Source organism: Oryzias latipes, chromosome 22, assembly GCF_053564925.1.
Source record: "Oryzias latipes strain Hd-rR chromosome 22, Olatipes_Hd-rR_3.1".
Taxonomy (NCBI): Eukaryota; Metazoa; Chordata; class Actinopteri; order Beloniformes; family Adrianichthyidae; genus Oryzias; species Oryzias latipes.
Window position 1 is genome coordinate 30,659,269 of NC_136258.1, and position 25,612 is coordinate 30,684,880.

The window sequence follows — 25,612 nt, forward strand, 5'->3', positions numbered from 1 at the left end:
CTATGTGTTTTGATTCATGAGGCTTTAATAAACCAAACTATAAATAAACTCCATGTTAACGAGTTTGGACACCAACATCTCACACAGTGTGTCACATGCATCAACATAATTTTATACACAAATATAAAACCCGCTTATAATGACCTTGTGTTTATTCTGTTATTTAGTGTTGTTTTTAAAAATGTCTTTTAATTCTGAGATAAAAAGTTCACGTTCTTATTTTTTTAAACATAAATTAGACTTTAATTCTTCTTAACTTTTTTTTCTTGTAAACCAAGGACGTAAAAAAGACCTGGTGCAATGCATTGTGGTAAATGTGGTAACCCGCTGCCATCCGGACTTGCGCATGCGCACAGTGTCGTAGGTGTCGGTGCGGGTCTTCGGCGAGTGATGCTGCCGCGCGGAAGCGGCGCGCTCGTGCGTGTGTCCGCTGGCTCCACTGCAGTGGGAGAAAATACCCCCGTGTCCTGCCCCAGCGGCGTCCTTATGCCCCCCCAGCTGTAGACCGGATTCGTCCCAGGTAAGAGCCCCCCCCGCCTATGTTCCCGAACGGTAGATGATGAACGGTGCTGCCCCCCCCCCCCCCCCCCCATCCACCATAGACACCGTGAGCCAGTCGGGCAACAATCGCCACGGCGTTTGGGCTGCCGTTTCCGTTCCGCAGTGTCACGGTGCCCCCCTCCCGGAGGATGTTGCAGAGGATGCTCCCCCCAGGTGCGGTTTCTGGCCCTTATGTCTTTTTAATCAAGCGGACGTTCAAACCTGTGACGTCATTAACAGATCGGGACATGGCGGGTCAGTCAACCCCCCCCCCCCCCAAGAAAAAGCGTTTTTCAGGAAGATGATGGTGTTAGGTTAGTTTGTCACGTGACATCGCATCTAATCAGTACCTGTGTGTGTGGAGAGGAGTCCCCCCCCCCCCCCGGAATGTGACGTAACACCTGAGTTCAAACATGGGATCGTTTCTACTAAATATCAATGTCTCTGGTTAGGGTTAGGGTATCTTTGATGTTCCACCTGTTTGTTTCAGTTATCTGCCCCCATGCACCTTATTTGCCCTATCTGCCCCCATGGGGTATCCGGATCCGCTTTAAACTGGTTCTCCAGTTATCTGACTGGTAGATCTTTTGTATTTTCCAGGTTTAGGTCCTCCTCTGCATCCCTCACTTCTGGTGTCCCACAAGGCTCAGTTTTGGGACCTTCATTGTTTATTTGATATCTGCTGCCTTTGCAGCATAGTTTAAGTTCTTTTACTGATATTTCTCATCATTTTTATGCTGATGATATTCAGCTCTATGTTTCCTTTAAACCGCAGGATGTTTTTAAAATCCAGATTTTATGCAGGTGTCTGGATGAACAACTAAATGAAGCTAAAACTGAGGTTCTAGTCTGTGTTGCTGACAGTCGCCTCCCCCAGATAGTCCACAGGTTCGGTCCCCTTCCTTCCTCTATCAGGCCGTCTGTCAGGAACCTCGGGGTGACTCTAGACCCGGTTTTGCCCCTCGCCCCCCATGTCGGGTCACTTGTTCCTTCTTGTTTTTGTCATCTTAGAAACATTGCTAAACTGAGTCCAGTTGCGTTCTGAGATGGAGATTCTCATCCAGACTTTTCTATCATCTCGTCTTGATTATTGCAACTCCATCCTCACATGTTTAAGCAATAAATCTCTAGAACGGCTTCAGGTTTTCCAGATCGCTGTTGTGAGGATTTGAACTGAATCATCTACGTTTTCACGCGTCTCTCTGTTGTTAATCCAGCTGGACTGGCTCCACATCCTGGTTTTAACATCCAGAGCTCTAAATGACCAAACACCGGACTATAGAAAGGACCTTGTGCAGCCGTCCACCCCCAGCAGATCCTTGAGGTCATGTGACCAGCAGGTCCCTGAGGTCATGTGACCAGCAGGTCCCTGAGGTCATGTGACCAGCAGGTCCCTGAGCCTGAGGTCATGTGACCAGCAGATCCCTGAGGTCATGTGACCAGCAGGTCCCTGAGCCTGAGGTCATGTGACCAGCAGGTCCCTGAGGTCATGTGACCAGCAGGTCCCTGAGGTCATGTGACCAGCAGGTCCCTGAGGTCATGTGACCAGCAGGTCCCTGAGCCTGAGCTCATGTGACCAGCAGGTCCCTGAGGTCATGTGACCAGCAGGTCCCTGAGGTCATGTGACCAGCAGGTCCCTGAGGTCATGTGACCAGCAGGTCCCTGAGGTCATGTGACCAGCAGGTCCCTGAGCTCATGTGACCAGCAGGTCCCTGAGGTCATGTGACCAGCAGGTCCCTGAGGTCATGTGACCAGCAGGTCCCTGAGCCTGAGGTCATGTGACCAGCAGGTCCCTGAGGTCATGTGACCAGCAGGTCCCAGAGGTCATGTGACCAGCAGGTCCCTGAGGTCATGTGACCAGCAGGTCCCTGAGGTCATGTGACCAGCAGGTCCCAGAGGTCATGTGACCAGCAGGTCCCTGAGGTCATGTGACCAGCAGGTCCCTGAGCCTGAGGTCATGTGACCAGCAGGTCCCTGAGCTCATGTGACCAGCAGGTCCCTGAGGTCATGTGACCAGCAGGTCCCTGAGGTCATGTGACCAGCAGGTCCCTGAGGTCATGTGACCAGCAGGTCCCTGAGGTCATGTGACCAGCAGGTCCCTGAGCTCATGTGACCAGCAGGTCCCTGAGGTCATGTGACCAGCAGGTCCCTGAGGTCATGTGACCAGCAGGTCCCAGAGGTCATGTGACCAGCAGGTCCCAGAGGTCATGTGACCAGCAGGTCCCTGAGGTCATGTGACCAGCAGGTCCCTGAGCTCATGTGACCAGCAGGTCCCTGAGCTCATGTGACCAGCAGGTCCCTGAGGTCATGTGACCAGCAGGTCCCAGAGGTCATGTGACCAGCAGGTCCCAGAGGTCATGTGACCAGCAGGTCCCAGAGGTCATGTGACCAGCAGGTCCCTGAGCTCATGTGACCAGCAGGTCCCTGAGGTCATGTGACCAGCAGGTCCCAGAGGTCATGTGACCAGCAGGTCCCAGAGGTCATGTGACCAGCAGGTCCCAGAGGTCATGTGACCAGCAGGTCCCTGAGGTCATGTGACCAGCAGGTCCCTGAGCTCATGTGACCAGCAGGTCCCTGAGGTCATGTGACCAGCAGGTCCCAGAGGTCATGTGACCAGCAGGTCCCTGAGGTCATGTGACCAGCAGGTCCCTGAGGTCATGTGACCAGCAGGTCCCAGAGGTCATGTGACCAGCAGGTCCCTGAGGTCATGTGACCAGCAGGTCCCAGAGGTCATGTGACCAGCAGGTCCCAGAGGTCATGTGACCAGCAGGTCCCAGAGGTCATGTGACCAGCAGGTCCCTGAGCTCATGTGACCAGCAGGTCCCTGAGGTCATGTGACCAGCAGGTCCCAGAGGTCATGTGACCAGCAGGTCCCAGAGGTCATGTGACCAGCAGGTCCCTGAGGTCATGTGACCAGCAGGTCCCAGAGGTCATGTGACCAGCAGGTCCCTGAGGTCATGTGACCAGCAGGTCCCTGAGCTCATGTGACCAGCAGGTCCCTGAGGTCATGTGACCAGCAGGTCCCAGAGGTCATGTGACCAGCAGGTCCCTGAGGTCATGTGACCAGCAGGTCCCTGAGGTCATGTGACCAGCAGGTCCCAGAGGTCATGTGACCAGCAGGTCCCTGAGCTCATGTGACCAGCAGGTCCCTGAGGTCATGTGACCAGCAGGTCCCAGAGGTCATGTGACCAGCAGGTCCCAGAGGTCATGTGACCAGCAGGTCCCTGAGCTCATGTGACCAGCAGGTCCCAGAGGTCATGTGACCAGCAGGTCCCAGAGGTCATGTGACCAGCAGGTCCCTGAGGTCATGTGACCAGCAGGTCCCTGAGGTCATGTGACCAGCAGGTCCCTGAGGTCATGTGACCAGGGTCTGCTGGCTGTTCCAGACTAAAGGTGACAGTCTTTGCAGCAGTGGCTCCATCCTCTGGAACTCCCTTCCTCTCAGCCTCAGATCTGCTGACTCAGTGTTTTCTGTAAAAAATAGATAAAACGTCTTTTTAAAATTGGTTTTTCATTCTTTGTATATTCTGTGTTTTACTGCGAAGCACTTTGTGATTTCTATCTTATACAAATAAAGTTTAGTATTATTATTCTACCTCCTTCTAACCTTCATTCTCCCCCCCTCATGACCACCTTCCTCATCCTTTGTCCATTTGTCTTCATCACTTTTCTTGTTGTGGCGTGTTTCCACATGGCTGGTAACTCCATATCGTTACAGGGTTTGTCCTTTAATCCCTTCACTACCGGAACTGGTAGCTGCCAATCAATACACAGCTTTGGGGGCGTGGCCAGCTACATCACTATGTTCAAAAACCATCAGCTGATTGGTGCATTTTATGTTTGGCTCAAAAGTGATTTAATAAACGCTGGAAATAGCTACAGGTAAAAACGGGCATTCTTCTTCTCCTCACAAGGGGCTGAACATGCAGCTTTAGGGGGCCCTAGGACCCCCCCCCCCATTGGGGCCCCAGGCAATTGCCTAGTTGGCCTGTTTGAAGAAACGGGCCTGGATTTACACACATTTCCATTTCTCCACATATAGGATTTTGTTCTGGTTTGACCGATGCGACGGCTTCTGTAAGACCACATGGACTCCCTCCGTGTTCCAGAATTGTACTTTCTAGATAACCTTTCTAGATAACCTTTCTAGGTCGACAAACTCCACAACAAATCTTAGACACTTTTGGAGAAAGGCCTCACAGCAGGAAATGCACACTGCAAACTTTTACAGAGGAAACCACCAAAGATTCAACGTTTTCTATTTTTTCATGGTTTTCTATGTCAAAATGTTACCTTGAAGGTTTCTTCTGTGTGGAATCTGCTCCTCACCTCCATTTCTCCTGAGCTCCTCCCCCCTCTATGACCCAGCCGCCGTGCCCCCCCCCCTGTCCATCATCAGTGATCGGTGACGGTTTAGCCCGAGCGTCCTGCTGGATGATGATGCCACAGTGTGCGATAGATGTCAGACATTTGGTCCAGGGGGGGCCCCATCCTCTGCTTCTTCTCTCCCGGGGCCTTAGTATTATGGTCTGCTCTATTTGGGATCTTTGGAAATGTGCCTCAGTGATGAAGGATTTAGAAATTAAAAGTGGGCCTTTAGTGAATTCTTCTCATTTTCTTTCATTTGCTTGGGTTAAAAACTCAAATTGTAACGATCATCTATTTCTTTTAGTGCTCATTCTTCTTTAAATTGATATATTTACACAACAGATTTGACTCTTTTGTCTTTTATGTAACACAAGAAAACCAAAACAACAGAAAAACCCAAATAGTATATTAATCCTCAGCCAGTCGTTTTCTTTAAATGTCCCGTTAATGTCTGTGCTGGAGCGTCTTCCTCTCAGAGTCCACAGTCACTCCCACTCCCGACACGTAGGCATCATCCACAAAGAAACCAAATCCAAACGTCGACAGGAATCCTCTCACCCACCAGTCGATTGTCCAGACGAGTCCAAACAGAAACAGATGCGTTAGATGCGCCTCTTTTTTCTTTTCTCTCGTAGACTCCCTGAAGTTTTCCCCGTCTCCACAGGATGCGCCCCCTCCCTCTTGCTTTGGTCCCCCCTTTATCAAATCAGTCACATGACCTACTGCTGACGTGTCCTTAATACAAAAAGATAACAACACATATTTTCTGAATGACATGTTTCTTTTGAGGAAATAGTCTTTACAATATTATGGGAAACTGGTGATTTTCACACAGAATTCATCATAATCTCAATTCTTTAATCAAATACTTTTGTGGCTACAAAATGACTGAAAACGTTGGCGCTTGGGGCCAACATTTCACCTGTTCTACCCCACATGAGACCTGCTGGCAGCATTTTGTCAGCGGCACGTGGAGGATGAAGATTCCCTCAAAGGAATCGATCGTTCTCTGGTTTCTTTGGGTTTTCTCCTCTGCAGGTTCTGGACCGGCCTTCCCACGGAAACCTTTGGAACCGGTGCTAGGAACTTCTAGAACATGACGTTCCCATCTTCAGGGCGGATATCAGTGAGGAGGAAATACTTCTGAAGAACCTGAACCCTGCAGGTGTGTTTACACCAGAGGAACTTCAAAATAAAAGCTTTTTCATGCTAGTCACATTTCAAGATGCAGTTGTGTTGTTCTGTTGTAGTTGTGTTCTACTCGGGTTGGAGTTCTGTGACTGTAGCAGTTTTCTGTCTGTTGTATTTAAAGTTGTGTATTCGTTTGTCTAATCTTTGCAGTTCATTGTGTGTTGTTTTAGTGATTTGTTTCTGTTATGTTGCAGGGTTCGGTTTCTGTTGGTGTAGTTGTGTGTCTGTTCAATCATAGTTCCTTGTGTGTTGCAAATGTATATGTTATCTCACGATTACGTTGTCCGTGTTGTAGTACTTTGTTGTGTCATAGGTGTGTTTAGATGTTGTCTCATCCTTGCATTTTTTGTATTGTGTCATAGTTGCTTTGTGGGTGTTGTGTCACAGTTGTGTTGTGTGTGTGTTGCAGTACTTTGTTGTGTCACAGTTGTGTCGTGTCATCCTTGCGTTGTTTGCGTTGCAGGATGATCGAGGAGGGCAGCCGGCGGTCTAAGGCGGCGGTGGAGAAGCGTCAGCTCTTCATGGAAATGAGTGCGTTGTTGTTGCAGATGGACGTCGTTTGTCGTTCTTCTTTAACCGATTCTTTGTTTCAGGAGCCCAGAACTTCGATGTGATCCGACTCTCCACCTACAGGACGGCGTGCAAACTCCGTTTCGTGCAGAAGAGATGCAACCGTAAGAGCCGCTGTTCTGGTCCGTTCGCCGTGTTCTGAGCAGGAAGTGACGCTTTTCTCCTAGTTCATCTGGTGGATGTGTGGAACATGATCGAAGCCTTTCGGGACAACGGCCTCAACGCGCTGGACCACAACGCTGAGATCAACGTGTCGCGGTTGGAGACCATCCTGTCCTCCATCTATTACCAGCTCAACAAGCGTCTGCCCACCACCCACCAGATCAACGTGGAGCAGTCCATCGGGCTGCTGCTCAACTTCATGGTGGCGACCTACGACAGGTACGACAGGAGCGCAGAGGAACGACAGGACGTTGGTGACGATGTCTTGAAGTTGAAAGGTGACATCTGGACTCAAAGTCTTCTGTCTTGGAAACGTTTCCTGCCCTCCAGAGACGGACGAAGGTTTCCAGGGTGGAGGACTTCAAGTCCAGACGCCACGATTTAGCTGCAAGACAATTACAGGAAGCTGAACCAGAAGAAGAAAGTCTTTGAAACGTCCTAAAAGAAGTCTGAATTAAGAGGCGATTCTGACTTTAACTGACAGAAACCAGACTAAAATCTTCTGTTTCCGTTTCTATCAGAAATCTTAAAGCTTAACAAATGTTTCTATTAACCGTTTTCAGCATCTGTAAGACTTTAATTCACTCTGAATTCCAAGGCAAGGCAAGGCAAGTTTATTTGTATAGCACAATTTTACACAAAGTAATTCAAGGTGCTTCACAAAACAGAAAAATGCATTAAAATCACAATACATCATAGAAATAATCAACGTAAAATTAACTTTAAAAGAAAAGAAAAAAACATTTTGAAAATTGATTTAAAAATAAAGGAAGGAAAGGAAAGAAAAGTGCAGATAGGACCTTTCAGTCATATACACGGCTAAACAGAAATGTTTTAAGTCTAGATTTGAACATGAACACAGAAGAGGCCTGTCTTACGACTTCAGGGAGGCTGTTCCAGATTTCAGCTGCAGAATATTGAAACGCTGATTCCCCTTGTTTAGTTCTGACTCTGGGAATCAACAGGAGGCCATACAGTGTTTTGGAGTTTTAGCCTTATTTGTTTTTTTTTCAAACATCTTCATTCAGTTTTTCTGAGCTTCCTACTCAACTCAAATGTTATTACCATTTATTTTCAAATTGTTTTCAAAATTCAGTTTAAAATTAATGTTTTTCAAATGAATAGTGTTTCTATTAATCTACTTTTATTCTTCTCAGAATGAACAGTTTTGAACTTTCTTTATAAAATGTGTCATGTCATTAAAGACTCTTTATTCTGTTCTATTGTGTTCTAGTCTATTATGTTCTATTCTATTGTGTTTTATTCTATTCTGTTATTTTCTAATCTATTGCATTTGTATTCTGTTCTGTTTTATTATTTTCTGTTTTATTGTATTCTATTCGTTCTATTCTCCTTCTATTCTTTTTTCTGTTCTATTCTGTTCAATTGTGTTTTATTCTGTTCTATTCTATCCTGTTCTATAATGTTTTATACTTTTCTGTTCTCTTGTGTTCTATTCTATTCTATTCTGTTCAATTGTGTTCTATCCTGTTCTATTGTGTTTAATTCTTTTTTATTGTGTCCTGTTCTATTCTATTCTATTCTATTCTATTGTGTTCTATTTTCTTCTGTTGTTTTCTGTTCTTTTGTGTTCTAATGTGTTTCATTGTATCCTGTTCTGTTCTATTCTATTGCGTTGGTTTCTATTCTCTTCCATTGTGTTTTATTCTACTTTATTCTATCCTGTTCTATTTTGTTCTAATCCCCTCTGTTCTGTTCTATTTTTTCTGTTCTATTCTGTTCTATTATGTTTGTTTCTTTTCTATCCTGTTTCATTGTGTTGTATTCTATTGTGTTCTATTCTCCTTTCTTCTATTATATTCTTTTTTGCTTGTTCTATTTTGTTGTCTTTTGTTGTCTTTGATTTGGTTTGATTATTGTTTGTTTCTATTCTATTGTTTTCTATTCTGTTCTATTTTTTCTGTTCTGTTTTGTTTTATTTTTTTCTATTCTATTCAATTTAAATGAACATTTATTAATGTCTTAAATCCATCTCCACACTTTAGACACACTTTATTTTCAGGAACACAATCTTTGCGTTCTTAGGACTCTGTTTCAGTTTTTGATGTCAAAAAGTGAAAAAGGTAGAAAAACATGAAACTGTCTTTTTCTCCAGTGACAGTCCGGGGAAGATGACCGTGTTCTCCATGAAGACCATGCTGGCCACCATGTGTGGAGGCAAAATTGTGGACAAACTTCGCTGTAAGACCAGTTTTGAGAGTGTTACATTTAGAAACATTTGTGTTTGTTTTCTTTGAGCACAACCTTCTGAACCTACATGCAGTAAATGAAGCTGAAAGCAGGGGGCGCTGTGGGTCCAATCACCAACTGTCTGCGGGTTTCAGACATTTTTTCACAGATCTCTGACTGCAGTGGACTGATGGTGTTTGCTAAGTTTGACCAGCTGCTCAGGGAGGTGTTGAAGCTCCCCACCGCCGTGTTCGAGGGGCCGTCCTTTGGATACACAGAACATTCTCTGCGGATGTGTTTTCCACAGCAGGTGGGATGCAGAAGACGCATTCCTACACGTCTTTCCCAATAAATGCACTGATGTTTGTGTTTGACACCAGAAGAAGATCCTGCTGAACACGTTTTTGGATGTGCTCATGGCAGACCCCCCCCCTCAGTGTCTCGTGTGGCTCCCACTGATGCACAGACTCGCTAACGTTGAAAATGGTGAGTTTTTGCCTGTAGGAAGGTTCGAACCCTGGATGGGACCTTCCTGTGTGGAGTTTGCATGTGTGGTATTTCTGTAGCTTCCCCCTACAGTCCATGAAATGATGACATAAAGAACCAAATCCGTCCAACGCCAACGTTCCATCCAGACACGCTGACGTTCCATCCAGACACGCTAACATTCCATCCAGACACGCTAACATTCCATCCAGACACGCCGACGTTCCATCCAGACACGCTGACGTTCCATCCAGACACGCTGACGTTCCATCCAAACACGCCGACGTTCCATCCAGACACGCTGACGTTCCATCCAGACACGCTGACGTTCCATCCAAACACGCCGACGTTCCATCCAGACACGCCGACGTTCCATCCAGACACGCTGACATTCCATCCAAACACGCTGACATTCCATCCAGACACGCCAACGTTCCATCCAGACACGCCGACGTTCCATCCAGACACGCTGACATTCCATCCAAACACGCTGACATTCCATCCAGACACGCCGACGTTCCATCCAGACACGCCAACGTTCCATCCAGACACGCCGACGTTCCATCCAGACACGCTGACATTCCATCCTGACGTTCCATCCAGACACGCTGACGTTCCATCCAAACACGCTGACGTTCCATCCAAACACGCTGACGTTCCATCCAAACACGCCGACGTTCCATCCAGACACGCTGACGTTCCATCCAGACACGCTGACATTCCATCCAGACACGCTGACGTTCCATCCAAACACGCCGACGTTCCATCCAGACACGCAGACGTTCCATCCAAACATGCCGACGTTCCATCCAAACACGCTGACGTTCCATCCAGACACGCTGACGTTCCATCCAGACACGCTGACATTCCATCCAGACACGCTGACGTTCCATCCAAACACGCCGACGTTCCATCCAGACACACCGACGTTCCATCCAGACACGCAGACGTTCCATCCTGACGTTCAAACCTGACGTTCCATCCAGACACGCCGACGTTCCATCCTGACGTTCCATCCAGACACGCTGACGTTCCATCCAAACACGCCGACGTTCCATCCAGACACGCTGACATTCCATCCTGACGTTCCATCCAGACACGCTGACGTTCCATCCAAACACGCCGACGTTCCATCCAGACACGCTGACGTTCCATCCAAACACGCTGACATTCCATCCTGACGTTCCATCCAGACACGCTGACGTTCCATCCAAACACGCCGACGTTCCATCCAGACACGCCAACGTTCCATCCAGACACGCCGACGTTCCATCCAGACACGCTGACATTCCATCCTGACGTTCCATCCAGACACGCTGACGTTCCATCCAAACACGCCGACGTTCCATCCAGACACGCTGACGTTCCATCCAGACACGCTGACATTCCATCCAGACACGCTGACGTTCCATCCAAACACGCCGACGTTCCATCCAGACACGCAGACGTTCCATCCAAACATGCCGACGTTCCATCCAGACACGCTGACGTTCCATCCAGACACGCTGACATTCCATCCAGACACGCTGACGTTCCATCCAAACACGCCGACGTTCCATCCAGACACGCTGACATTCCATCCTGACGTTCCATCCAGACACGCTGACGTTCCATCCAAACACGCCAACGTTCCATCCAGACACGCTGACGTTCCATCCAAACACGCCGACGTTCCATCCAGACACGCCAACGTTCCATCCAGACACGCTGACATTCCATCCAGACACGCTGACATTCCATCCAAACACATCGACGTTCCATCCAGACACGCTGACGTTCCATCCAAACACGCCGACGTTCCATCCAGACACGCCGACGTTCCATCCAAACACGCCGACGTTCCATCCAGACACGCTGACGTTCCATCCAGACACGCTGACATTCCATCCAGACACGCTGACGTTCCATCCAAACACGCCGACGTTCCATCCAGACACGCAGACGTTCCATCCAAACATGCCGACGTTCCATCCAAACACGCTGACGTTCCATCCAGACACGCTGACGTTCCATCCAGACACGCTGACATTCCATCCAGACACGCTGACGTTCCATCCAAACACGCCGACGTTCCATCCAGACACACCGACGTTCCATCCAGACACGCAGACGTTCCATCCTGACGTTCAAACCTGACGTTCCATCCAGACACGCCGACGTTCCATCCTGACGTTCCATCCAGACACGCTGACGTTCCATCCAAACACGCCGACGTTCCATCCAGACACGCTGACATTCCATCCTGACGTTCCATCCAGACACGCTGACGTTCCATCCAAACACGCCGACGTTCCATCCAGACACGCTGACGTTCCATCCAAACACGCTGACATTCCATCCTGACGTTCCATCCAGACACGCTGACGTTCCATCCAAACACGCCGACGTTCCATCCAGACACGCCAACGTTCCATCCAGACACGCCGACGTTCCATCCAGACACGCTGACATTCCATCCTGACGTTCCATCCAGACACGCTGACGTTCCATCCAAACACGCCGACGTTCCATCCAGACACGCTGACGTTCCATCCAGACACGCTGACATTCCATCCAGACACGCTGACGTTCCATCCAAACACGCCGACGTTCCATCCAGACACGCAGACGTTCCATCCAAACATGCCGACGTTCCATCCAGACACGCTGACGTTCCATCCAGACACGCTGACATTCCATCCAGACACGCTGACATTCCATCCAAACACGCCGACGTTCCATCCAGACACGCTGACATTCCATCCTGACGTTCCATCCAGACACGCTGACGTTCCATCCAAACACGCCAACGTTCCATCCAGACACGCTGACGTTCCATCCAAACACGCCGACGTTCCATCCAGACACGCCAACGTTCCATCCAGACACGCTGACATTCCATCCAGACACGCTGACATTCCATCCAAACACATCGACGTTCCATCCAGACACGCTGACGTTCCATCCAAACACGCCGACGTTCCATCCAGACACGCCGACGTTCCATCCAAACACGCCGACGTTCCATCCAAACACGCAGACGTTCCATCCAGACACGCCAACGTTCCATCCAGACACGCTGACATTCCATCCAGACACGCTGACATTCCATCCAAACACGCCGACGTTCCATCCAGACACGCCAACGTTCCATCCAGACACGCTGACATTCCATCCAGACACGCTGACATTCCATCCAAACACGCCGACGTTCCATCCAGACACGCTGACGTTCCATCCAAACACGCCGACGTTCCATCCAGACACGCCGACGTTCCATCCAAACACGCTGACATTCCATCCAAACACGCCGACGTTCCATCCAGACACGCTGACGTTCCATCCAAACACGCCGACGTTCCATCCAGACACGCCGACGTTCCATCCAGACACGCCGACGTTCCATCCAAACACGCTGACATTCCATCCAAACACGCTGACGTTCCATCCAAACACGCCGACGTTCCATCCAGACACGCTGACATTCCATCCTGACGTTCCATCCAGACACGCTGACGTTCCATCCAAACACGCCGACGTTCCATCCAGACACGCTGACGTTCCATCCAGACGTTCCATCCAGACACGCCGACGTTCCATCCAGACACGCTGACATTCCATCCAGACACGCTGACGTTCCATCCAAACACGCCGACGTTCCATCCAGACACGCAGACGTTCCATCCAAACATGCCGACGTTCCATCCAAACACGCTGACATTCCATCCAGACACACCGACGTTCCATCCAGACACGCCGACGTTCCATCCAGACACGCCGACGTTCCATCCTGACGTTCAAACCTGACGTTCCATCCAGACACGCCGACGTTCCATCCTGACGTTCCATCCAGACACGCTGACGTTCCATCCAAACACGCCGACGTTCCATCCAGACACGCTGACATTCCATCCTGACGTTCCATCCAGACACGCTGACGTTCCATCCAAACACGCCGACGTTCCATCCAGACACGCCAACGTTCCATCCAGACACGCTAACATTCCATCCAGACACGCTGACATTCCATCCAAACACGCCGACGTTCCATCCAGACACGCTGACGTTCCATCCAGACACGCTGACGTTCCATCCAAACACGCCGACGTTCCATCCAGACACGCCAACGTTCCATCCAAACACGCCGACGTTCCATCCAGACACGCTGACGTTCCATCCAAACACGCCGACGTTCCATCCAGACACGCCGACGTTCCATCCAAACACGCCGACGTTCCATCCAGACACGCCGACGTTCCATCCAGACACGCCGACGTTCCATCCAAACACGCTGACATTCCATCCAAACACGCCGACGTTCCATCCAGACACGCTGACGTTCCATCCAAACACGCCGACGTTCCATCCAGACACGCTGACGTTCCATCCAGACACGCTGACATTCCATCCTGACGTTCCATCCAGACACGCTGACGTTCCATCCAAACACGCTGACGTTCCATCCAGACACGCTGACGTTCCATCCAGACACGCTGACATTCCATCCAGACACGCTGACGTTCCATCCAAACACGCTGACGTTCCATCCAGACACGCTGACGTTCCATCCAGACACGCAGACGTTCCATCCAGACACGCTGACGTTCCATCCAGACACGCTGACGTTCCATCCAGACACGCTGACGTTCCATCCAGACACGCTGACGTTCCATCCAAACACGCTGACGTTCCATCCAAACACGCTGACGTTCCATCCAGACACGCTGACGTTCCATCCAAACACGCCGACGTTCCATCCAGACACGCCGACGTTCCATCCAGACACGCCGACGTTCCATCCAAACACGCTGACATTCCATCCAGACACGCTGACGTTCCATCCAAACACGCTGACGTTCCATCCAGACACGCTGACATTCCATCCAAACACGCTGACGTTCCATCCAGACACGCTGACATTCCATCCAAACACGCTGACGTTCCATCCAAACACGCTGACGTTCCATCCAGACACGCTGACGTTCCATCCAGACACGCCGACGTTCCATCCAGACACGCTAACGTTCCATCCAGGCACGCTGACATTCCATCCAAACACGCTGACGTTCCATCCAAACACGCAGACGTTCCATTCAGACATGCTGACGTTCCATCCAAACACGCAGACGTTCCATCCAGACACGCAGACGTTCCATCCAGACACGCTGACGTTCCATCCAGACACGCTGACATTCCATCCAAACACGCTGACATTCCATCCAGACACGCTGACATTCCATCCAGACACGCTGACATTCCATTCAGACATGCTGACGTTCCATCCAAACACGCAGACGTTCCATCCAGACACGCAGACGTTCCATCCAGACACGCTGACGTTCCATCCAGACACGCTGACATTCCATCCAAACACGCTGACATTCCATCCAAACACGCTGACATTCCATCCAGACACGCTGACATTCCATCCAGACACGCTGACGTTCCATCCAAACACGCTGACATTCCATCCAGACACGCTGACGTTCCATCCAAACACGCTGACGTTCCATCCAAACACGCCGACGTTCCATCCAAACACGCTGACATTCCATCCAAACACGCTGACATTCCATCCAGACACGCTGACGTTCCATCCAAACACGCTGACATTCCATCCAAACACGCTGACATTCCATCCAGACACGCTGACGTTCCATCCAAACACGCTGACATTCCATCCAGACACGCTGACGTTCCATCCAGACACGCTGACATTCCATCCAAACACGCTGACATTCCATCCAGACACGCTGACATTCCATCCAGACACGCTGACATTCCATCCAAACACGCTGACATTCCATCCAAACACGCTGACGTTCCATCCAAACACGCTGACATTCCATCCAAACACGCTGACATTCCATCCAGGCACGCTGACGTTCCATCCAGACACGCTGACATTCCATCCAGGCACGCTGACGTTCCATCCTGACGTTCCATCCTGACGTTCCATCCAGATACGCCGACGTTCCATCCTGACGTTCCATCCTGACGTTCCATCCAGACACGCTGACGTTCCATCCAGACACGCTGACATTCCATCATGACACGCTGACGTTCCATCCAGACACGCTGACGTTCCATCCAGACACGCTGACGTTCCATCCGAACACGCTGACGTTCCATCCAGACACGCTGACGTTCCATCCAAACACGCTGACGTTCCATCCAAACACGCTGACGTTCCATCCAGACACGCTGACGTTCCATCCAAACATGCTGACGTTCCATCCAGACACGCTGACGTTCCATCCAGACACGCTGACATTCCATCCAGACACGCCGACGTTCCATCCAAACACGCTGACGTTCCATCCAGACACGCTGATGTTCCATCCAAACACGCTGACGTTCCATCCAGACACGCTGACGTTCCATCCAGACACGCTGACATTCCATCCAGACACGCAGACGTTCCATCCAAACACGCAGACGTTCCATCCAGACAGGCAGACGTTCCATCCAGACACGCTGACGTTCCATCCAAACACGCAGACGTTCCATCCAGACACGCTGACGTTCCATCCAAACACGCTGACGTTCCATCCAAACACGCAGACGTTCCATCCAGACACGCAGACGTTCCATCCAAACACGGAGACGTTCCATCCAGACACGCAGACGTTCCATCCAGACACGCTGACGTTCCATCCAAACACGCAGACGTTCCATCCAAACACGCAGACGTTCCATCCAGACACGCAGACGTTCCATCCAGACACGCTGACGTTCCATCCAAACACGCAGACGTTCCATCCAAACACGCTGACGTTCCATCCAAACACGCAGACGTTCCATCCAGACATGCTGACGTTCCATCCAAACACGCAGACGTTCCATCCAGACACGCAGACGTTCCATCCAGACACGCTGACGTTCCATCCAGACACACCGACGTTCCATCCAGACACGCTGACGTTCCATCCAGACACGCTGACGTTCCATCCAGACACGCTAACGTTCCATCCAGGCACGCTGACATTCCATCCAGATACGCTGACGTTCCATCCAGACACGCTGACGTTCCATCCAGACACGCTGACATTCCATCCAGACACGCCGACGTTCCATCCAAACACGCTGACGTTCCATCCAGACACGCTGATGTTCCATCCAAACACGCTGACGTTCCATCCAGACACGCTGACGTTCCATCCAGACACGCTGACATTCCATCCAGACACGCAGACGTTCCATCCAGACATGCTGACGTTCCATCCAAACACGCAGACGTTCCATCCAAACACGCAGACGTTCCATCCAAACACGCAGACGTTCCATCCAGACACGCAGACGTTCCATCCAGACACGCTGACGTTCCATCCAAACACGCAGACGTTCCATCCAAACACGCTGACGTTCCATCCAAACACGCAGACGTTCCATCCAGACATGCTGACGTTCCATCCAAACACGCAGACGTTCCATCCAGACACGCAGACGTTCCATCCAGACACGCTGACGTTCCATCCAGACACACCGACGTTCCATCCAGACACGCTGACGTTCCATCCAGACACGCTGACGTTCCATCCAGACACGCTAACGTTCCATCCAGGCACGCTGACATTCCATCCAGATACGCTGACGTTCCATCCAGACACGCTGACGTTCCATCCAGACACGCTGACATTCCATCCAGACACGCCGACGTTCCATCCAAACACGCTGACGTTCCATCCAGACACGCTGATGTTCCATCCAAACACGCTGACGTTCCATCCAGACACGCTGACGTTCCATCCAGACACGCTGACATTCCATCCAGACACGCAGACGTTCCATCCAAACACGCAGACGTTCCATCCAGACAGGCAGACGTTCCATCCAGACACGCTGACGTTCCATCCAAACACGCAGACGTTCCATCCAGACACGCTGACGTTCCATCCAAACACGCTGACGTTCCATCCAAACACGCAGACGTTCCATCCAGACACGCAGACGTTCCATCCAAACACGGAGACGTTCCATCCAGACACGCAGACGTTCCATCCAGACACGCTGACGTTCCATCCAAACACGCAGACGTTCCATCCAAACACGCAGACGTTCCATCCAGACACGCAGACGTTCCATCCAGACACGCTGACGTTCCATCCAAACACGCAGACGTTCCATCCAAACACGCTGACGTTCCATCCAAACACGCAGACGTTCCATCCAGACATGCTGACGTTCCATCCAAACACGCAGACGTTCCATCCAGACACGCAGACGTTCCATCCAGACACGCTGACGTTCCATCCAGACACACCGACGTTCCATCCAGACACGCTGACGTTCCATCCAGACACGCTGACGTTCCATCCAGACACGCTAACGTTCCATCCAGGCACGCTGACGTTCCATCCAGATACGCTGACGTTCCATCCAGACACGCTGACGTTCCATCCAAACACGCAGACGTTCCATCCAGACACGCTGACGTTCCATCCAAATACGCAGACGTTCCATCCAGACACGCTGACGTTCCATCCAGACACGCTGACGTTCCATCCAAACACGCTGACGTTCCATCCAGACACGCTGACGTTCCATCCAAACACGCAGACGTTCCATCCAGACACGCTGACGTTCCATCCAGACACGCTGACGTTCCATCCAAACACGCTGACATTCCATCCAAACACGCTGACATTCCATCCAAACACGCTGACATTCCATCCAGACACGCTGACATTCCATCCAGACACGCTGACGTTCCATCCAGACACGCTGACGTTCCATCCAGACACGCTAACGTTCCATCCAGATACGCTGACGTTCCATCCAGACACGCTGACGTTCCATCCAAACACGCAGACGTTCCATCCAGACACGCTGACGTTCCATCCAAACACGCAGACGTTCCATCCAGACACGCTGACGTTCCATCCAGACACGCTGACGTTCCATCCAGACACGCTGACATTCCATCCAGACACGCTGACGTTCCATCCAAACACGCTGACGTTCCATCCAAATACGCAGACGTTCCATCCAGACACGCTGACGTTCCATCCAGACACGCTGACGTTCCATCCAAACACGCTGACGTTCCATCCAGACACGCTGACGTTCCATCCAAACACGCAGACGTTCCATCCAGACACGCTGACGTTCCATCCAGACACGCTGACGTTCCATCCAGACACGCTGACGTTCCATCCAGACACGCTAACGTTCCATCCAGGCACGCTGACGTTCCATCCAGATACGCTGACGTTCCATCCAGACACGCTGACGTTCCATCCAAACACGCAGACGTTCCATCCAGACACGCTGACGTTCCATCCAAATACGCAGACGTTCCATCCAGACACGCTGACGTTCCATCCAGACACGCTGACGTTCCATCCAAACACGCTGACGTTCCATCCAGACACGCTGACGTTCCATCCAAACACGCAGACGTTCCATCCAGACACGCTGACGTTCCATCCAGACACGCTGACGTTCCATCCAGACACGCTGACATTCCATCCAGACACGCTGACGTTCCATCCAAACACGCTGACGTTCCATCCAGACACGCTGACGTTCCATCCAGACACGCTGACGTTCCATCCAGACACGCTGACGTTCCATCCAGGCACGCCGACGTTCCATCCAGACACGCCGACGTTCCATCCAGACACGCAGACGTTCCATCCAGACAAGCTGACGTTCCATCCAGACGCGCTGACGTTCCATCCAGACACGCTGACATTCCATCCTGACGTTCCATCCAGACACGCTGACGTTCAATCCAGACACGCCGACGTTCCATCCAGACACGCTGACGTTCCATCCAGACACGCTGACATTCCATCCTGACGTTCCATCCAGACACACCGACGTTCCATCCAAACGCGCTGACGTTCCATCCAGACACGCTGACGTTCCATCCAGACACGCTGACGTTCCATCCAGACACGCTGACGTTCCATCCAGGCACGCCGACGTTCCATCCAGACACACCGACGTTCCATCCAAACACGCTGACGTTCCATCCAGACACGCTGACGTTCCATCCAGACACGCTGACGTTCCATCCAGACACGCTGACGTTCCATCCAGGCACGCCGACGTTCCATCCAGACACGCCGACGTTCCATCCAAACGCGCTGACGTTCCATCCAGACACGCTGACGTTCCATCCAGACACGCTGACGTTCCATCCAGACACGCAGACGTTCCATCCAGACACGCTGACGTTCCATCCAGACACGCAGACGTTCCATCCAGACAGGCAGACGTTCCATCCAGACACGCTGACGTTCCATCCAAACACGCAGACGTTCCATCCAGACACGCTGACGTTCCATCCAGACACGCTGACGTTCCATCCAAACACGCAGACGTTCCATCCAGACACGCAGACGTTCCATCCAAACACGCAGACGTTCCATCCAGACACGCTGACGTTCCATCCAAACACGCTGACGTTCCATCCAGACACGCTGACGTTCCATCCAGACACGCTGACGTTCCATCCAGACACGCAGACGTTCCATCCAGACACGCAGACGTTCCATCCAGACACGCAGACGTTCCATCCAAACACGCAGACGTTCCATCCAGACACGCAGACGTTCCATCCAGACACGCAGACGTTCCATCCAGACAAGCTGACGTTCCATCCAAACACGCTGACGTTCCATCCAGACACGCTGACGTTCCATCCAGACACGCTGACGTTCCATCCAGACACGCTGACGTTCCATCCAGGCACGCCGACGTTCCATCCAGACACGCCGACGTTCCATCCAAACACGCTGACGTTCCATCCAGACACGCTGACGTTCCATCCAGACACGCTGACGTTCCATCCAGACACGCAGACGTTCCATCCAGACACGCTGACGTTCCATCCAGACACGCAGACGTTCCATCCAGACAGGCAGACGTTCCATCCAGACACGCTGACGTTCCATCCAAACACGCAGACGTTCCATCCAGACACGCTGACGTTCCATCCAGACACGCTGACGTTCCATCCAAACACGCAGACGTTCCATCCAGACACGCAGACGTTCCATCCAAACACGCAGACGTTCCATCCAGACACGCAGACGTTCCATCCAGACACGCTGACGTTCCATCCAAACACGCAGACGTTCCATCCAAACACGCAGACGTTCCATCCAGACACGCAGACGTTCCATCCAGACAAGCTGACGTTCCATCCAAACACGCAGACGTTCCATCCAAACACGCTGACGTTCCATCCAAACACGCAGACGTTCCATCCAAACACGCAGACGTTCCATCCAGACACGCAGACGTTCCATCCAGACACGCTGACGTTCCATCCAAACACGCAGACGTTCCATCCAAACACGCTGACGTTCCATCCAAACACGCAGACGTTCCATCCAGACACGCAGACGTTCCATCCAGACACGCTGACGTTCCATCCAGACACACCGACGTTCCATCCAGACACGCTGACGTTCCATCCAGACACGCTGACATTCCATCCAGACACGCAGACGTTCCATCCAGACACGCAGACGTTCCATCCAGACACGCTGACGTTCCATCCAGACACGCTGACGTTCCATCCAGACACGCTGACATTCCATCCATGTTCCATCCTGACGTTCCATCCAGACACGCTGACGTTCCATCCAGACACGCCGACGTTCCGTCCAGACACGCCGACGTTCCATCCAGACACGCTGACGTTCCATCCAGACACGCTGACGTTCCATCCAGACACGCTGACATTCCATCCATGTTCCATCCTGACGTTCCATCCAGACACGCTGACGTTCCATCCAGACACGCTGACGTTCCATCCAGACGCGCTGACGTTCCATCCAGACACGCCGACGTTCCATCCAGACACGCCGACGTTCCATCCAGACACGCCGACGTTCCATCCAGACACGCTGACGTTCCATCCAGACACGCTGACGTTCCATCCTGACATTCCATCAAGACACGCTGACGTTCCATCCAGACACGCCGACGTTCCATCCAGACACGCTGACGTTCCATCCAGACGCGCTGGCGTTCCATCCAGACACGCCGACGTTCCATCCAGACACGCTGACGTTCCATCCAGACACGCCGACGTTCCATCCAGACACGCCGACGTTCCATCCAGACACGCTGACGTTCCATCCTGACATTCCATCAAGACACGCTGACGTTCCATCCAGACACGCCGACGTTCCATCCAGACACGCTGACGTTCCATCCAGACACGCTGACGTTCCATCCAGACGCGCTGACGTTCCATCCAGACGCGCCGACGTTCCATCCAGACGCGCTGACGTTCCATCCAAACACGCTGACGTTCCATCCAAACACGCTGACGTTCCATCCAGACACGCTGACGTTCCATCCAAACACGCTGACGTTCCATCCTGACGTTCCATCCAAACATGCTGACGTTCCATCCAGACACGCTGACGTTCCATCCAGACACGCTGACGTTCCATCCAGACGCGCTGACGTTCCATCCAAACACGCTGACGTTCCATCCAGACACGCCGACGTTCCATCCAGACACACTGACGTTCCATCCAGACACGCCGACGTTCCATCCAGACGCGCTGACGTTCCATCCAAACATGCTGACGTTCCATCCAGACACGCTGACGTTCCATCCAAACACGCTGACGTTCCATCCAGACACGCCGACGTTCCATCCAGACACGCCGACGTTCCATCCAGACACGCTGACGTTCCATCCAATCACGCTGACGTTCCATCCAGACACGCCGACGTTCCATCCAGACACGCTGACGTTCCATCCAAACACGCTGACGTTCCATCCTGACGTTCCATCCAGACACGCCGACGTTCCATCCAGACACGCCGACGTTCCATCCAGACACGCTGACGTTCCATCCAGACACGCCGACGTTCCATCCAGACACGCCGACGTTCCATCCAGACACGCCGACGTTCCATCCAGACACGCTGACATTCCATCCAGACACGCCGACGTTCCATCCAGACACGCTGACATTCCATCCTGACGTTCCATCCAGACACGCTGACGTTCAATCCAGACACGCCGACGTTCCATCCAGACACGCTGACGTTCCATCCAGACACGCTGACATTCCATCCTGACGTTCCATCCAGACACGCCGACGTTCCATCCAGACACGCTGACGTTCCATCCTGACGTTCCATCCAGACACGCTGACTTTCCATCCAGACGCGCTGACGTTCCATCCAGACACGCCGACGTTCCATCCAGACACGCCGACGTTCCATCCAGACACGCAGACGTTCCATCCAGACAGGCAGACGTTCCATCCAGACACGCTGACGTTCCATCCAGACGCGCTGACGTTCCATCCAGACACGCTGACGTTCCATCCTGACATTCCATCCAGACACGCTGACGTTCCATCCAAACACGCTGACGTTCCATCCAGACACGCTGACGTTCCATCCAAACACGCTGACGTTCCATCCTGACGTTCCATCCAGACACGCCGACGTTCCATCCAGACACGCTGACGTTCCATCCAAACATGCTGACGTTCCATCCAGACACGCTGACGTTCCATCCAAACACGCTGACGTTCCATCCAGACACGCCGACGTTCCATCCAGACACGCCGACGTTCCATCCAGACACGCTGACGTTCCATCCAATCACGCTGACGTTCCATCCAGACACGCCGACGTTCCATCCAGACGCGCTGACGTTCCATCCAAACACGCTGACGTTCCATCCAGACACGCTGACGTTCCATCCAAACACGCTGACGTTCCATCCTGACGTTCCATCCAGACACGCCGACGTTCCATCCAGACACGCCGACGTTCCATCCAGACACGCTGACGTTCCATCCAGACACGCCGACGTTCCATCCAGACACGCCGACGTTCCATCCAGACACGCCGACGTTCCATCCAGACACGCTGACATTCCATCCTGACGTTCCATCCAGACACGCTGACGTTCAATCCAGACACGCCGACGTTCCATCCAGACACGCTGACGTTCCATCCAGACACGCTGACATTCCATCCTGACGTTCCATCCAGACACGCCGACGTTCCATCCAGACACGCTGACGTTCCATCCTGACGTTCCATCCAGACACGCTGACTTTCCATCCAGACGCGCTGACGTTCCATCCAGACACGCCGACGTTCCATCCAGACACGCCGACATTCCATCCAGACACGCAGACGTTCCATCCAGACAGGCAGACGTTCCATCCAGACACGCTGACGTTCCATCCAGACGCGCTGACGTTCCATCCAGACACGCTGACGTTCCATCCTGACATTCCATCCAGACACGCTGACGTTCCATCCAAACACGCTGACGTTCCATCCAGACACGCTGACGTTCCATCCAAACACGCTGACGTTCCATCCTGACGTTCCATCCAGACACGCCGACGTTCCATCCAGACACGCCGACGTTCCATCCAGACACGCCGACGTTCCATCCAGACACGCCGACGTTCCATCCAGACACGCTGACATTCCATCCAGACACGCTGACGTTCCATCCAGACACGCTGACGTTCCATCCAGACACGCTGACGTTCCATCCAAACACGCTGACGTTCCATCCTGACGTTCCATCCAGGCACGCCGACGTTCCATCCAGACACGCCGACGTTCCATCCAGACACGCCGACGTTCCATCCAGACACGCCGACGTTCCATCCAGACACGCTGACGTTCCATCCTGACGTTCCATCCAGACACGCTGACGTTCCATCCAGACACGCCGACGTTCCATCCAGACACGCTGACGTTTCATCCAGACACGCCGACGTTCCATCCAGACACGCCTACGTTCCATCCAGACACGCTGACGTTCCATCCTGACGTTCCATCCAGACACGCTGACGTTCCATCCAGACACGCCGACGTTCCATCCAGACACGCCGACGTTCCATCCAGACACGCCGACGTTCCATCCAGACGCGCTGACGTTCCATCCAGACACGCCGACGTTCCATCCAGACACGCCGACGTTCCATCCAGACACGCTGACGTTCCATCCAGACGCGCTGACGTTCCATCCAGACACGCTGACGTTCCATCCTGACGTTCCATCCAGACACGCTGACGTTCCATCCAGACGCGCTGACGTTCCATCCAAACACGCTGACGTTCCATCCAGACACGCCGACGTTCCATCCAGACACGCTGACGTTCCATCCTGACGTTCCATCCAGACACGCTGACGTTCCATCCAGACGCGCCGACGTTCCATCCAGACACGCTGACGTTCCATCCAGACGCGCTGACGTTCCATCCAGACACGCTGACGTTCCATCCTGACGTTCCATCCAGACACGCTGACGTTCCATCCAGACGCGCTGACGTTCCATCCAAACACGCTGACGTTCCATCCAGACACGCCGACGTTCCATCCAGACACGCTGACGTTCCATCCAGATGCGCTGACGTTCCATCCAGACACGCTGACGTTCCATCCAGACACGCTGACGTTCCATCCAAACACGCTGACGTTCCATCCTGACGTTCCATCCAGACACGCCGACGTTCCATCCAGACACGCCGACGTTCCATCCAGACACGCTGACGTTCCATCCAAACACGCTGACGTTCCATCCAGACACGCTGACGTTCCATCCAGACACGCTGACATTCCATCCTGACGTTCCATCCAGACACGCTGACGTTCCATCCAGACACGCTGACGTTCCATCCAGACGCGCTGACGTTCCATCCAGACACGCATACGTTCCATCCAGACTCGCCGACGTTCCATCCAGACACGCCGACGTTCCATCCAGACACGCTGACGTTCCATCCTGACGTTCCATCCAGACACGCCGACATTCCATCCTGACGTTCCATCCACAGACACGCTGACGTTCCATCCTGACGTTCCATCCAGACACGCCGACGTTCCATCCAGACACGCTGACGTTCCATCCAGACACGCCGATGTTCCATCCAGACACGCCGACGTTCCATCCAGACACGCTGACGTTCCATCCAGACGCGCTGACGTTCCATCCAGACACGCCGACGTTCCATCCAGACACGCCGACGTTCCATCCAGACACGCCGACGTTCCATCCATACACGCCGACGTTCCATCCAGACACGCCGACGTTCCATCCAGACACGCCGACGTTCCATCCAGACACGCTGACGTTCCATCCAGACACGCTGACGTTCTATCCTG

General features: G+C 52.4%; 1 protein-coding gene across 7 annotated transcripts in view; it reads left to right on the forward strand.

Moving 5' to 3' along the window:
- The first annotated feature begins 354 nt into the window (after positions 1-354).
- dtnbb (dystrobrevin, beta b) overlaps positions 355-25,612 on the forward strand; it is a 56,005-nt gene continuing 30,747 nt past the window's right edge. For 4 of the 7 annotated variants that reach the window (XM_023952051.2, XM_023952054.2, XM_023952052.2 and 1 more), the window contains exons 1-8: positions 355-520; positions 5,947-6,073; positions 6,563-6,630; positions 6,693-6,773; positions 6,837-7,050; positions 8,948-9,033; positions 9,177-9,331; positions 9,402-9,507. In XM_023952051.2, coding sequence (XP_023807819.1) covers positions 6,564-6,630; positions 6,693-6,773; positions 6,837-7,050; positions 8,948-9,033; positions 9,177-9,331; positions 9,402-9,507 — 709 coding nt within the window. In that variant the 5' untranslated portion in view covers positions 355-520; positions 5,947-6,073; position 6,563. The remainder of the gene's footprint in view (positions 521-5,946; positions 6,074-6,562; positions 6,631-6,692; positions 6,774-6,836; positions 7,051-8,947; positions 9,034-9,176; positions 9,332-9,401; positions 9,508-25,612) is intronic. The other 3 variants (XM_023952053.2, XM_078941306.1, XM_078941305.1) reach the window with 1 other exon arrangement.